The sequence below is a fragment of the Malus domestica genome, chromosome 05, assembly GCF_042453785.1.
Source record: "Malus domestica chromosome 05, GDT2T_hap1".
Lineage (NCBI taxonomy): Eukaryota > Viridiplantae > Streptophyta > Magnoliopsida > Rosales > Rosaceae > Malus > Malus domestica.
This window is the reverse complement of record NC_091665.1, coordinates 3,568,592-3,585,189: the sequence shown is the minus strand read 5'-3', so window position 1 is coordinate 3,585,189 and position 16,598 is coordinate 3,568,592. Positions and strand designations below refer to the sequence as shown.

General features: G+C 41.9%; 1 protein-coding gene and 1 non-coding gene across 2 annotated transcripts; one reads left to right on the top strand and one right to left on the bottom strand.

Annotated features, from left to right (window-relative positions):
* Positions 1 to 521: 521 nt before the first annotated feature.
* On the bottom strand, positions 522 to 2,714 carry LOC103439527 (uncharacterized). Its single transcript, XM_029101902.2, has one exon. It carries the CDS (start codon positions 2,712 to 2,714, stop codon positions 522 to 524), a length of 2,193 nt encoding a protein of 730 aa, XP_028957735.2.
* On the top strand, positions 2,107 to 2,213 carry LOC114825290 (small nucleolar RNA R71). The gene has a single exon (XR_003773932.1). It is a non-coding gene; the product is annotated as a small nucleolar RNA R71 (small nucleolar RNA).
* Positions 2,715 to 16,598: the final 13,884 nt, after the last annotated feature.

Genomic DNA, 16,598 nt, shown 5'->3' with positions numbered 1-16,598 from the left:
ACTACACAAATCATAACCAGTATGTCTACTCAATTATGTAATTCATGGTAATCGTTATGAGAAGCAATCTACTAAACTCAACCTGTCAGTCCCAATTTAGTTCTTCACACAAATAATGGCCAGTTATTTGATAACGATAAAGCACAATAACAATTACTCAACATGGAAAACAATCGAGATCAATATGAAATAATAAGAATTAGATGTTCATGATAAGAGTACACCCTAATCCTAGCAAAAGGACTTAGTTCATGATTAATCTAATCACAAACATGGATGAATTCGATATCATAAAGAAACCCCAAAACCCCAATTCTGGAATCGTATGCGATAAACCCCAAAACTGCCACCTTCTCTCCAGCGTACACCCACTGGAAGGCTGGAATCTCCTTATATCCCCACCTTTACGGCTGCTTCAAATCTACTCCCCAGCAATTGGAGAAAAGGGGGGGGTTCCGTCAGACCGTTTCACCCTTTTTCCCTTCTATGCCTTTTCCTCTAATCCACATGCCGTGTTTCTCTCAAACCCAATTCTTTTTGGGAAAAACCCCTTGTTCCACATCAATTAAAGTCCTAGCTGTGATAAGAAATGGCCGACCCAAAATCAACTGAGTCTCATAATCTTCTTCCATATCCAACACCAAGAAATCTGCTGGAAAAATCAGCTTGTCAACCTTCACTAACACATCTTCGATAATTCCCTCTGGATATGCAATTGATCTATCCGCCATCTGCAAAGAAACAGTAGTGGGTTTAATTTCACCTATTCCAATGGTCTTAGCAACAGATAAAGGTAATAAATTAATACTAGACCCCAAATCACATAATGCTTTTTCAAATAAATTCGTGCCAATAATGCATGGAATTTTGAAACTCCCTCTATCTTTTTGCTTGAGCGGAAGCTTTCTTTGAAGGATTGCACTGCATTCTTCTGTCAACTGAATCTTCTCATGATCACCAAATTTTCTTTTCTTTGAGATGATATCCTTCATGAATTTAGCATAATTCGGCATCTGCTCCAAAGCATCGGCAAATGGAATATTAATCTCCAATTTCTTAAACATCTCTAAGAATTTGAAATACTTCTCATCTAACATATTCTTCTTGAGCCGTTGAGGAAAAGGAATAGGGGGCACATATGGCTTCACGGGTTGGACAACAGGCTTAGGGAGTGGCGTGGCTGCAATGAATGATTGTGGTGAAGCTTTTGAAGTGGTTCCCAGTATAGCTAGTGGCTGTACAACATCGGACAGTGGATGCTCCTCTTGTGAAATGGTTTCTACCTTTTCTTCCTCATTGTTTTTCTCAAAATCAGCTGTTGTTTTCACTTGTTTCCCTCTTCGAAGAGTTATTGCTTTAGCTTGCTCATGGTTTCTCGGATTAACTTTAGTTTGGCTTGGAAAAGAACCTTTTTCTCTAACTGCCAAAGAATGAGCTAACTGCCCCATTTGAATCTCCAAATTTTTTATTGAAGCAGCCTGGTTCTGAAGAGTTGTCTCAGTTTTGCTCATAAATTGATTTGTATTGACAGAAAGAGTATTCACGTTACCAGCAAGCTGTGCAATGACATCTTCCAAATTATTCTTCTTCTCTTGAGGTTGGAAACCAGATGGTGGCTTTTGTACATTCTGATTATTAACCCATGAGAGATTTGGATGGTTTCTCCATCCTTGATTATAAGTATTGGAGTATGGATCGTTACCAGGACGTCTGTAAGCATTCACCATGTTCGCTTGCTCTTGAACAAATTCTGGAAAATCAACACTATACGGACAACCAACTGTGGCATGACCAGGAACTGCACATATGGAACAAACCTCTGGAACTGATGCTCTCCCATTCATAGAAAGCAAAGTGTCAAGTTTACTAGCAATCACATCGACTTGTGCCTTTGAAGCAAATTCGATAGAATTATTAATCTCAAAAACTCCTGCCCGTCTTCCTCTTGCTTCAGAATGTTGTGTTTCGAGTGCTAGAGTATCAAAAAGTGCTTGACATTCGGCTGGCGTCCTGTTCTTAATTGATCCCCCTGCATAGTTGTTCACTGCAGCTTTGCTTGAAACTGTTAATCCTTTATAAAATATCCGCATGAGAACTAGAGTAGGCAAACCATGGTGCGGACACTGAATCAACAAATTATTAAATCTCTCCCATGCCTCAGAAAACGTCTCATCTGCCTGTTGAGTGAACTGCATGATACTATCTCTAAGGGTATCGGTCTTCTGAGTCGAGAAGAATTTCTCCAAAAATTTATTCTGAATATCGTTCCAACTCGTCAAGGTTCTAGGCCTCAAAGAATTCAACCAAGTCTTCGCTTTGTCTTTCATAGTGTATGGAAAGACCTTCATCCTGAGATGTTCCTCGGTGACTCCTTCTACCAATGCCATGTTGGACACCATATTGAAGATATCTCTAATATGTGCCAATGGATCTTCAGTGCTCATGCCATGAAAAGAAGGCATCATATTAAAGTGGATAGTCTTCAACTCATAATTCCTTGCAGCTGCAGGAAGAGCTATGCTCGACGGTGATTCCGGAATGGTTGGCATATCAAAATCTCCCATCGTTTCATTCTGAACTAACGCCATCTTGCTCTCTTGCTGCTTTTCTTTCTCACTGACTTCTCTTTGTTCTCTTCGGATTTCACGGAGTATTTTCTCAATTTCTGGTTCAAACTCAAGTAGTACACAATCCGACGAACGAGTACCAAGCATTCACCTTCAAGAAACAATGAGCCAAGGTGAGAATACTCCGAGAAAAAAAATAATCAAAATAAAAAAAAACGAAAATAAAATTTAAATAAACTAAACAAAATCACAAAAGTAAAATAGAATTAAATTCGATCCGAGGCAGCGGCGCCAAAAACTTGTTATTGATAATTGCAAGTGTACAATATCGTTACCAAGTTGGTTTGCTTGAAACTTTTCAAGCCCCTGTGCATGGGTTCGAATCCTCATGCCTCTAGGGTTTCAAAAAAGTTTTTTAGTTTTTTTGAGCAATCAACAACCTTTTAACTTAAAATTAAATATAAATACTTAAAACCTGCTGCTGTGAGGAATCGAACCCCTTCCGTCCAGGGGGGATAATTCCTTCAAGCCAACTTGACTGTAGTCTTTGTGTTGTTATAATTGTACCAGTAATATATTTATAGGTTTCTAATATTTAATGCTTTATAAAATTTCTTAAGATTAAAAACCCTAGCCGTCACTCTCCCAATCCCATTTCGGTTTTCCCTGTTCTCAAGCACTCTCTCCCCTCCGCTATTTCCTCTCTGCCTCTCTCTCTCTCTCTTTCTCTCCCCTTCCTCTCTTCCTCCAAATCACTATCTCTCTTTGTGGATTTCGACGGTAGCAAAGAGGAGAGCCAAACCACAGTGGCAGTGGAGCAGTCCAGTGGCACAACATGGGACTGATGGGCAGTTGACGGCGGACGAGGGCAGTCATTAATCGTTGCAGATCCATGATCCATGGTTCTTTGTTTTTGTGTTGTGTTATTGGTTAATTTTCGTTTGCAGATTTTTTTTTTCAGTTTCGTTGGTTCTGAACTTCTGATGAATTTGATCTGTAGCTTCTAAATTTCATGGTTTTGCAATTTGTTTTGGGTATGCTGGATTTGGTTAGGTAACTTCATTTATGAACACTATTAGACTATTTGTTGAGGTTTGATTAATTTGTGAGAGTACATACGATTTGATTAATTTGTTTTGGGTATGCTGCTGCTGAAGCCTGGATTTGTTGTGGCTGTTTTGCATTTTTTGGAGGAAAAAAAAAACCGAAAAAAAATCGAAACCGAACCGAAAAAACCGAACCGAAAAAAACCGAAAAAAATTTGGGCCGAACCGAACCGAACAGAAATTTCGGTTTGGTTTCGGTTTTGGCAAAAAACCGAACCGATAAGAGCCGAACCCAGCCCTAGTTGAAGCTTTTGTAGGTGAAGCTTTTGTAGGTGAAGTTTTGGAGTTGAAGCTTTGGAGTTGAAGCTTTATAGGTGAAGCTTTGGAGTTGAAGCTTTTGTTGGGTACCATGAATTGATTTTGCTTCACACTATCTTGATCAAAAGGGCTGGATAGCTTGATCTTCGTATGCCATGCACTGAAGTTGTTGTTGGCAGCTTGATCTTCGTATGCCATGCACTGAAGTTGTTGTTGGCTTGCAATAAGACTTTGTTGGTGCCTATAACTCTTGTTGGGCATAAGTGCTCCCCTAGTTGAGTTGTCAAGCTTGAGGGTTTTTTATTATTTGTGAATGCTAGGAATTCACATGTACAAGTTGTACCACTCTTCTTCTGGTAGGTGGAATGAATGGTGAGTTGCTTTCATCACTTAGTTAGTGGTACGAAGGTGAGTTCCTTCATCACTTTCATCACATTTCATCACCAGGTTGGTGGCACGAGGATTAGTTCCTTCTTCCCCTGGTTGGTGGCATGAATGGCAAGTTTGCCAAATAATATTAGAGTACGGGTTGTACATTTCATCACCTGGTTGGTGGCATGAAGATGAGTACGGGTTGTACATTTCATCACCTGGTTGGTGGCATGAAGATAAGTTACTTCTTCACCTGGTTGGTGACATGAGTGGCAAGTTGTCAAATGATATTAGAGTATGGGTTGTACATTTCATCACCTGGTTGGTGGCATGAAGGAGAGTACGGGTTGTACATTTCATCACCTGGTTGGTGGCATGAAGATGAGTTCCTTCTTCACCTGGTTGGTGGCATGAATGGCAAGTTGCCAAATGATATTAGAGTACGGGTTGTACATTTCATCACTTGGTTGGTGGCATGAAAGAGAGTACGGGTTGTACATTTCATCACCTGGTTGGTGGCATGAAGGAGAGTACGGGTTGTACATTTCATCACCTGGTTGGTGAGAATAAAGGCAAGGTGTCTAGGCACATTGTAGCAAGTGTCGAATGACACAAAGTATTTTGAACCCTTTCAAAGCACAGTTGGCTTATGTATGAATGTGTTGGAATGTATGACTGAATGAATATACTGTGAAGCTGTTCATTTATTTGTATAGTCTTGTTGACATATACTTAGACTTTGTTTCATGTTAGAAGCATTCATGTTGAAGCTTTGAACCCGAGTGTTTCATTGCTAGGAATGTAACAGGATTAGGACCGAGTTGTCTAAATCACCTCTTTATTGAATTCAGGCCAAATAGTCTTCGTTACATAGGATGTCAAACGGCTGAAGCTTAACACTTGTACAATGTGAGTTTACTTGTAATAGTACTTCAAGTGATCAGCGTTCCATGGATGGCCAAGGGTATTGCCATCAGAGCTTCTAAGCTTGTAGGAATCAGGGCGACTGATGCCAACAACTTCAAACGGTCCATCCCAGTTTGGACTAAGTGTTCCTTTACTCGGGACTCTGTCGCAGAGTAATCTTTTCTTCAATACCTAGTCCCCTACTTTGACAGAACGAGGTTTGACCCTTGAGTCATAGTAGTTGGAGATGCGCTGCTTGTGAGCGACATTCCTCAAGTGAGCTTGGTTTCTGTGTTCCTCGACTAGATCTAAGTTGAGGGTAAGTTGTTTGTCATTTTTGCTTTGCACGTAGTTCTGGACTCGAAACGTTGCTTGCTCAAGCTCAACTAGGACAACTGCCTCTGTACCAAAAGCAAGTGAGAATGGGGTTTCTCCTGTTGATGTCCAATACGAAGTGCGGTATGACCAAAGAACTTGGGGTACAAATTCTGGCCAACAACCTTTAGCCTTGTCCAAGCTGGTTTTCAAAGTTCGCTTGATTATTTTGTTGATGGCTTCAACTTGTCCATTAGACTGGGGATGAGCTGGGGAGGCAAAACATAAGTTGATGTTGAACTTAGAGCAGAACATCCTGAACTTATTATTGTCAAACTGTCGCATGTTGTCAGTGACTATCGCATTGGGACTATCGCATTGGGAATGCCGAATCTGCAAAGGATGTTCTTCCATACAAAGTTTTCTATTTTTACCTCAATAATGGTTGCCAAGGGTTCTACTTCGGCCCACTTTGTGTAGTAGTCAACTGCAATGATTGCATAGTGAACCTTGCCTTTCCCTGCAGGCATTGGGTCAATCAAATCAAGTCCCCATTGGGCGAAGGGCCAAGGGCTGATCATAGGAGTGAGCGGCTCGGGAGGGGAGTGAGGAATAGTTGCGTAGCGTTGACACTTATCACATGAGCAGGATATTCTGATGGCATCTTGGTGGAGTGTTGGCCAGTAATATCCTTGGTGAAAAGCCTTGTGTGCCTAAATGACAGTTTCCGCCTCTGCGGGCGTAAGGCATCCTAGGTATGGTAGGTTAAAACCCCGCTTGTAGAATTGGTCATTAATGATCAAGTAATAGGTAGCCTTGTATCGAATCTGCTTATCTTGGACTTTGTCATTTGGAAGGGTGTCATGAGCAAGGAATCTATAAATCAGGGTAATCCAACTATCCCCCTGTTGTAAGTTGCACACTTCCGCAACCATGGTGTTTGGTGCCGCCAACAATTCGACCTGAATTTTTCTCCCAATCTTGTCTTCCACTGCTGAGGTGAGGCGAGCCAAAGCATATGCATGACTATTTGCCGCTCGAGGAATTTGGGTGATCTGGTAGTGGAAGTGCTTGAGCAACATTTGTGTTTGTGCTAGATATGCTGCCATTGAGCCATCCTTAGCGTCAAAGTTGTTGGTGACCTGGTTAACCATCAATTCGAAGTCACTGAAGATATCAATTTGTTTAACCCCAAGGTGTTTGGTCAAACGTAAGCCTGCTAGGAGGGCTTCATATTCAGCCTCATTGTTCGACGCCTTGAATTTGAAACGAAGAGCATACTCTATTGCCACTTTGTCAGGGGTCGTAAGGACTAGTCCTGCTCCACAACCTTGTTGGTTGGACGAGCCATCAACATATAGACTCCATGTTGGGGCTGTTGGTTATATTTTCTAAGCTTCCAAGGGTAATGAAACCACTTCTTTAGGCGTAGAAACAATGTCAATAGGATATGTGAAGTCGGCGATGAAGTTTGCCACTGCTTGGCCCTTCTCAGCTGGCTTTGGTTGATAGGAAATGTCAAACTCACCCAATGCTATCGCTTATTTGATCATTCGCCCAGAAGTGTCAGGACTTTGGAGTATCTGTCGAAGAGGATGATTGGTAAGCATGATGATGAAGTGTGCTTGGAAGTAAGGGCGAAGTTTTCGAGCAGACATGACCAATGCTAGAGCCAATTTCTCAATGTTGGAGTATCGTGTCTCCGCATCTTGTAAGGCCTTACTAGCGTAGTAGACAAGCCGTTCAACATTACCATCATTTCAAATAAGAACGAAACTTATTGTTGAAGCTGATACCTAAAGATAGATAATAAGAATGTCACCAACCTCAGGTTTGGAGAGTAGAGGGGCTTTACTTATGTAGTATTTGAGGTTCTTGAATGCCTCAGCACATTCATCAGTCCATGTAATGTACTTCTTACTTCCCTTAAGTGCTTTAAAGAAAGGAGCACATCTGTCTGTGGCCTTAGAGATGAACCTAGTTAAGGCTGCCACCTTACCAGTAAGGCTTTGGATGTCTTTTGAAGTTACTGGTTCCTTCATGTCGAGGATTTCTTTGATCTTCTCGGGATTAGCCTCAATGCCTCGTTGGCTTATCATGAAGCCTAAGAATTTGCCAGAGCCTACGCCGAAGGCACATTTGTTAGGGTTTAACCTCATTTGATACATCTTCAGAATGGTGAAAGTTTCAGATAAGTTGGTGATGTGTTGGTCAGCATGTTTACTCTTGAGTAGCATATCATCAACGTAAACTTCCATGCTCTTCCCAATCTGTTCGGCGAACATTGAATTGACCAATCTCTGATAAGTTGCTCCTGCATTCTTTAGGCTGAAGGGCATGACTTTATAGCAATATAGTCCCCTATCAGTAGTGAAGGCTGTGTGTTCTTGGTCTAGAGGGTTCATGAGGATTTGGTTGTATCCTGAGTAAGCATTCATGAAGCTCAAAAGTTCACACCCTGCCGTAAAGTCTATAAGTCTGTCTATGAGAGGAAGAGGAAAGCTATCCTTCGAGCATCCTTTGTTTAGGCCGATGTAATCGACACACATTCTCCACAAGACCTTTTAGAGCAGGAGACTTTCCTTGGTCGGATTCTTCTTAACAAGAACAACATTTGCTACCCACGTTGGATAGTTGACTTCGCGGATGAAGCCTATGCCTTTGAGTTTTTCAACTTCTGCCTTCATTGCCTCGTACCGTTCAGCGTCATAAGATTTTCGCTTCTGTCTCAGTGGCTTGGTCTTGGGGTCAATACTTAAGCGATGACAGATGATATCGGGAGAGATGCCTGGGATGTCCTCGTATGACCAGGCGAAGACCTCAATGTTCTCTTGCAAAAATGAGATTAATGCCAACCGAATGGGTGGTGACAAGGTGGTGCCAATCTTCACCATGCGATCCGGATAATCTTTTGAGATAGAGACATTCTGCAACTCTTCAGCAGGTTGTGCTTGCTGGGTGAAAGGGTCATCTCGAGGATCGTCTGGTTGACTGTTGCCACCATGAAAATCCAAGTTGGCTTCGTCTGGGCTAGTCTTTATGACTTGGTCATGTATAGAAAGGGTTTCCTTGGGCATAGGCAGATGATGTTGCTTGACCGAAGTGTTGTAACATGATCGTGCACTAAGTTGATCTCCTCTGATGTAACCATTGCCATAGGGGGTTGGAAATTTCATCAACAACATATGTGTGGATACCATGGCCTTGAGATCATTGATGCCTATGCATCTGAAGATGACATTGTAAGCCGTTGGGCAATCAACCACCAGGAAGTTAGTGGTAATGGTAGATGTGTAAGGGCATGTACCAATGGTGAAAGGTAAGTGTATGCTCCCCAAAGGTTGCACGATATCACCAGAAAAGCTTATCAAAGGGGAAATCGAGCGATCGAGCAAGTGTTCAGCTATATTAAGTGCCCTGAAAGCTTCAGCAAACATGATATTGACCGAGCCAAATGTTGACGCACAAAATCAGCGAGGACTTTGGTACAATAGAAAGTGCTAAGTTTGTGACCTTCGCTAGATTGCTCCGGTCACTAGTGTGGATAAGTAAGTAAACGGATAAGGACAGGGAAGCAAACACAAGATGTATGTGGTTCACCCAGATTGGCTACGTCCACGGAGTATAGGAGTTCTCATTAATTGTGAAGGGTTTACATAAGTACATAGGTTCAAGCTCTCATTTAGTAAGTACTAGTGAATGATTTAGTACAAATGATATTCGGAAATATTGTGAGAGAATGATCTCTATTTATAGAAGAGAGTTTCTAGTTTCATTCTGACATTGACACGTGTCGTGTTGTGATTGGTTTCTGATGTTGACACGTGTCGCGCTATGATTGGCTTTTGATGTCGACACGTGTTGCGCTGTGATTGGCCTCTTGGTTAGAGGGAAACTTTTCTGGGTCCTTGACGGTATAACGTTGACTGGTGCTCAGTAGTTTCAGGATTGGTCAAGTATGGTACAAACATCATTTGTACTAAATCATTCACTAGTACTCACTAAAGAAGAGCTTGAACCTATGTACTTGTGTAAGCCCTTCACAATTAATGAGAACTCATCAACTCATTTACATCCTGTGTTTGCTTCCCTATCTCTATCCATTTACATACTTATCCACACTAGTGACCGGAGTAATCCAACGAAGGTCACAAACTTGACACGTTCTGTTGTACCAAAGTCCTCACCAATTTTGTGCATCCAAATTTGGCACCGTCTGTGGAAAACGACACTTATTCCCACTCTCTTTAGCTTTGCCAAGCTGGTTTCCACCATTCGTACACTCTCTTTTGACCAGGCATCCCTCTCCAACATGGGTAGCGAAGGAAACCACAGCACGCAGAATGACACCCCTCTTGCACCTAGTGCAAAGCAACGAAAGAAGGAAGGAAAGAGGGTTACTCTTCAAGCTAAAGTTGTTGAGCTAGAAGCTCAGAACAACAAGATAGCAATGAAGAATGAGGTCCTCCAGGAGTAGTATGAGAAGCTCTTTGAGACGCTCCACGAAACTAGACGTACTCAAACACGCAAGCTCGTTGTCCCTATGGACATCAACCATTATCTGGGTGCCCCCCAACATGGAGGGTCACCTCCCTTCGATATGGGTATCCCTGATCAGGAGCGAGCTAATCATCCAAACATTGATTAACATGAGACTTCTCTCAACCCAGATGCTTCGACCCAAAGCAGGAGAAATGGAGGAAAACACCTCCTTGCCGAAGGGTTGGAAGGATCGAAAGCCGTTTATCGTGACTGCCGAGGCTTCCTAAAGCAACGTCGAGATAATCCCCTCCATATATGCTTGAAGATCAATGACTCAAAGGTTTCTGAATACTCAATCCCATCCCACGACCCAGGCCAGCTGCCAATCTAGGGAAGGAACGACAGGTCCTAGAGGAACATGAAGGTACAGGAGACTCTGAGGTGTTCCGACAGACTCGCCCTAGAAGTCAGTACGGCGAGTCTAAGAAAAAACCACACGCCCTTGATCAAACTTTCCTACTTCCAAGAGGTGATGGAGACTTACAAAAGAAAATTCCAGTGGTACATGACTCCACTCAGGACCTTCTAATCCTACAGCTCCTTGAGGAAGTAAACAAGTTGAAGGCCGAACGTCAGGCCGAGATACCTGACTGGAACTAACCCAAGCATGACCCTCTCACAAGAAGGATCCTCAACACCTCCCTTCAAGCGAAGACAAAACAAAAGCTTAGTTTACAACTCTATACTGGAAGGGAGGACCCAATTGAACACCTTAACCTCTTTGAGTCCACCATGGCATATCAGATGCACACTTACGAAGAACGATGTCTTATCTTCCCCTCCACCTTCTCTGGCGGAGCTCTAAATTAGTATTGCCGTCTTCCACCTAAGACAGTAGACTCATTTGAGGAAGTGAGGAAACTGTTTGTCTCTCAACACATCTTCCAGACTGATCGCTTGCATTCTGCAGGTGACTTGTACACTATTCGCCAGAAACCGGATGAGTCAGTACGAGAGTATGCTGGTCGCTTCAGCCATGAGTATTCTCGCTGCGCTGAGGCAGATGACAAGACCACCCTCAAGGCCTTCACGGCAAGCATACGTGATTGTTTCTTCAAGTACATGATAAATGCCAACACTTGGAAGACTTACTCTGAGGTGATGGCACAGGCTTACAACCACGCCTCCGCCGAAGCAATGACATACCAAGGGAACCCCCATATGGTTAACCCCTATCAACAAGTGGGAAGTGGAAGTCCAAGTTCTACCAAGTGAGGAGATCTTGGCCATTCAGACACCCATTGCATCATCTCCTACCTTCTTTAACTACTCGCTAAGTCACTAAATGTATCTGTCTCTTGGTAAGAGGAAGGATTTTTACTCTCAGCAAGCCCATTACAACAAAAGGGATAAAATTTCGTATCAAGACAACTAGGGGTGAACGTACCGTCAACTATTATGACTATGGGGCCAAGCCTCACTCTTTCAAAGTGGAGGACTAGGTACTGAAGGAAATTCTATTATAAGAAGGCATACACATTACAAATGTTTTGCCTCTCAACCGCTTGAGATATTTTGTCACACAAGCCATTCGGTAAATATTTAAAGAAGAGGGAATTCAGACAACTTCTTCTAAGTCTTTTGCGTTCCTAGGGTTGGAAAACTTGGTCTACGTTGACCTACCCTTATACTCCAACTCAGAGCTTCAACATGCGTACTTTGACACAAAGTATGTGATACTAAGTGTTACAACCAACATGGTTCACATATCAAAAGCATGGATCCCTTCATGCATAGCAAAACATTCATAAGCATCATTCATATCAATCAACATAAACATCATACATTCCAACACATCCATACATAAGCCAACTGTGCTTCGAAAGGGTTCAACATACTTTGTGTCTTCGACATTTGCTACAATGTGCCTCGACACCTTGCCTTTATTCTCACCAACCAGGTGATGAAATGTGAAGAAGGAACTCATCTTCATGCCACCAACCAGGTGATGAAATGTACAACCCGTACTCTCCTTCATGTCACCAACCAGGTGATGAACTGTACAACCCGTACTCTAATATCATTTGGCAACTTGCCACTCATGCCACCAACTAGGTGAAGAAAGAACTCATCTTTATGCCACCAACCAGGTGATGAAATGTACAACCAGTACTCTCCTTCATGTCATCAACCAGGCAATGAAATGTACAACCCGTACTCTAATATCATTTGGTAACTTGCCACTCATGCCACCAACTAGATGAATAAGGAACTCATCTTTGTGCCACCAACCAGGTGATGAAATGTACAACCCGTACTCTCCTTCATGCCACCAACTAGGTGATGAAATGTACAACCCGTACTCTAATATCATTTGGCAACTTGCCACTCATGCCACCAACCAGGTGAAGAATGAACTCATCTTCGTGCCACCAACCAGGTGATGAAATGTGATGAAAGGTGATGAAGGAACTCACCTTCGTACCACCAACCAAGTGATGAAAAACAACTCACCATTCATTCCACCAACCAGAAAACGAGTGTTACAACTTTTACATGTGAACTCCTAGCATTCACAAATAATAAAAAACCCTCAAGTTTTACAACTCAACTAGGGGAGCACTTATGCCCAACAAGAGTTATAGTCACCAACAAAGTCTTATTACAAGCCAACAACTTCAGAGCATGGCATACGAAGATCAAGCTATTCAGCCCTCTTGCATTCGCTTCAGACATTTCTCCTTTGTAACAATGCAAGCATTACAACTCGTAAAAAGATTCACACACTCTTGATCAAGACAGTGTGAAGCAAAACCAATTTATGGTGCCAACAAGAGCTTCATCAAAGGAGTTTAACCACAATTCTTAAAAGCTTCGCACACTCTCGATCAAGACAGTGTGAAGCAAAACCAATTTATGATTCCAACAAGAGCTTCATCAAAGGAGTTCAACCACAATTCTTAAAAGCTTCACACACTTTTGATCAAGACAGTGTGAAGCAAAACCAATTTATAGTGCCAACAAGAGCTTCATCAATGGAAGGGAACCACAATTCTCAAAAGCTTCACACACTCTTGATCAAGACAGTATGAAGCAAAACAATTTATGGTGCCAACAAGAGCTTCATCAAAGGAGTTCAACCACAATTCTTAAAAGCTTCACACACTCTTGATCAAGACAGTGTGAAGCAAAACCAATTTATGGTGCCAACAAGAGCTTCATCAAAAAAGTTCCACCACAATTCTCAAAAGCTTCACACACTCTTGATCAAGACAGTTTGAAGCAAAACCAATTTATGGTGCCAACAAAATCTTCATCAATGAAGAGCAACTACAACTCGTAGAAAGCTTCACACACTCTTTATCAAGACTGTTCGAAACAAATTCAATTTATATGGTTCATCCAAACTTTCGACTACTACAAGGTGTGGCTTGCATCACAATCTCTTGCTCAACAATATGGAAGCAAAATTTGTATATGTTGTCTCTCCCACATTTTCAAATTTCTTATTTTCCCAACAAAAAAAAAGGAAATTTGGAAATTCAACAAAGCTTCATCAATGGAGGACAATTACAAATTCTCAGAAGCTTCACACTATCTTGATCAAGATAGTGTGAAGCAAAATCAATTCATGGGACCCAACAAAAGCTTCAACTCCAAAGCTTCACCTACAAAGCTTCACCTTCAAAGCTTCACCCACAAAAGCTTCACCCACAAAAGCTCGACCCACAAAAGCTTCACCTACAAAAGCTTGACCCACAAAAGCTTGACTCACAAAAGCTTCACCCATAAAAGCTTCACTGATAACAGCTTCACCCCCAAAAGCTTGACCCACAAAAGCTTCACCTACAAAAGCTTTACCTACAAAGCTTCAACACAAAAGCTTCATCTACAAAAGCTTCACACACTCTTGATCAAGATAGTGTGAAGCAAAATCAATTCATAGTACCCAACAAAGCTTCAACCTCAAAGCTTCACCTACAAAGCTTCAACACCAAAGCTTCACCTACAAAGCTTCAAATATATATATATATATATATTCGAAAATTCAGAAATTAGAAAATTCGAAAATTCAGAAATTCGAAAATTCGAGGAAAAAAAAAAATTGCCTAGGCCTACTCTTCTTTGGGCCTAACAACTTTCATAACAAATATATATGAAGGAGTAGTTTTGGGCTACCACTTAGAAAGGAAAATGGTGAAGTTTTGTTACTTTAGAAGCTTGGCTACTTGCAAGACACCTCCTTCGTCAACTTCCTCGACCGGAGACTTAGGGGACTCCTACCGTATGCTACTAAACCTTGATACTCGGAAGTCTCACGACCACTCAGTGACTTGGAGTTTTCAAGTCTCCAACCGAGAAGTTTTCCTCACACGGGAAATTAAGGGAACAATACCTCAACCTACATACTTCACTCACAAAGCTTCAACATACAAGCTTCAACAAAAGAAAAAATTCAAAGAACTTAGTGAAGAAGGCTTTCGTGTATTTAACACAATACGTTGAAATGAAGCAAAGCTTATTTACTGATATCTCCGATAAGTTACAAATATGTACATTTACATGAGTCAAAATAAACAAACAAAAGGGAGCCTTCACAAAGGTTGCTTAGGAGAAGTCTCAGCAGTCGGTAGAGCCCCAAAAAGAGAAGGCACCGGAGGGTGATCATTCGGAGTCTTAGTACTGGACAAAACCCTAGAAAGAGGAGGCATCAGAGGTTGATCATTTGGAGCTTCATTACGCAGTACAGCCTAAGAAGAAAAAGGAAATAAATGCCTTTGGAACAAACCTACAAACCTCTGATGATCAAGTAAAATCTAACCATCAGATTCCTACATCTGATCAATCTTCCTCTTCATGTTTGTAGCATAGTCATGTGCGAGCCTGTGCAACTGTTTATTCTCATACTTGAGCCCTCTAATCTCCTATTTGAAACTTATCACTTCAGCCGCCAATTATTCAACTTGGCGGGTTCGAGCAAATAGGCGTTGGGCCAAATTAGACACAGAATCTGCACACTGAACACTGAAAACCAGGGAATCCTTAACAGCCAACTCATCAGACCGTTTGGAAAGTAGTCTGTTACCTTTGGGAGTGAGAAGGTTCCTAGCCACCACCGCAGCGATCATATCATTCTTCATCACAGAGTCTCCAATGGTAAGAGGACCAGTAGGGGTTAAGAAGGATGGGCGCCATATGTTGTCTTGAGGAGACATAACTGCCTCTTCACCAAAGTTCAAGTGAAAACAACGGTTGGATGGGCCAAACATTTTCAGAAATAACGAAGGAGAAATGAGGTCCAATAAATATCTAAAGTACAAAAATAAGGGGAAACTTCTTACAAGCAATAACTCTCTGAATGTACTTCTTGCATACAATTGGTGCCCTTATAAAAGAAAGGGCAACAGGGTCGTTGGTTTAAAAATCAAAGAGGCACCACTTTCCATACGTAACATCAGCTCCTGGGTACCATAGATAACTTTGCCAAAAATCTCTGACAAAGTTAAAAACATAAATTTTGAAGGTCCAACTACCCTACTATTACCCACAAGGGTAAAGGAACAACCCTACTCTCTGGATTTCGAAGAGGCACCACTTTTCACACGCAACATCAGCTCATCGGGTACCACATATAACTTTGCCAAAAATCTCTGACAAAGTTTAGACACATAAATTTTGAAGGTCCAGCTACCCTACTATTACCCACAAGGGTAAAGGAACGGCACCACTGCTTGATAACTGGAAAGTCCCTATGTGTGTCAACCTCTGTGCTTCATGGCAAGGCAGATAGGTAAAAATGCCCAACCTTTACTCACATTCGAGAAAACACTCCCAACAAGATTGCTTGCTCAAAAATCAAAGAGGCACCGCTCTCCGAATGTCGAGAGCCAAACTCCCAACAAGATTACTTGCTTAAAAATCGAAGAGGCACCGCCCTCCGAATCTCGAGAGCCAGACTCCCAACAGGATTACTTTCTCAAAAATCGAAGAGACACTGCTTTCTGAATCTCAAGAGCCAGACTCCTAACATGATTGCTATCTTAAAAATCGAAGAGGCACTGTTCTTCGAATCTCGAGAGCCAAATCCCCAACATGATTGCTTGTTCGAAAATCAAAGAGGCACCGCTCTCAGAACTTCGAGAGCCAGATTTCCTTGGATAAAGCTTGCCTGCAATCTTCACATGCAACATCAGCTTTCCAGATACCACAGACCAGTTTTTCAAACTGCTCTGACAAAGTTAAAGCACATGAAGCTTGCAACTCCCACTACATTGCTATGACCAAGAAGGGTAAAAGAATAGCATTACTACTTGTTGTTAAGGAGACTTCTATATAAGTCGACCTCCATCTTCCACTGACAGGCAGACCTGCAAAAATGCTTAACCCTTCCTCATATTTGAGAGGGCACTCCCAACGAAGCCTCTTGAAATACTCAGCTTTCTTCCCCTCCCCCAATAATACCTATGCAAACCAGCCACACCAGAGCAAAAGTATCTCATATCATCAGGGTCAAAAGCAAGTGTATCCCATATCATGCTTTTTCCCTGTCTTTTCCTTTGCCCTTGTTCTTACCTGCAAGACAAGGAGAAAG

What these genes read in the sequence shown, in the direction of transcription:
- LOC103439527 (XM_029101902.2), bottom strand. Translation starts at nt 2,714, where the DNA reads ATGCTTGGTACTCGTTCGTCGGATTGTGTACTACTTGAGTTTGAACCA.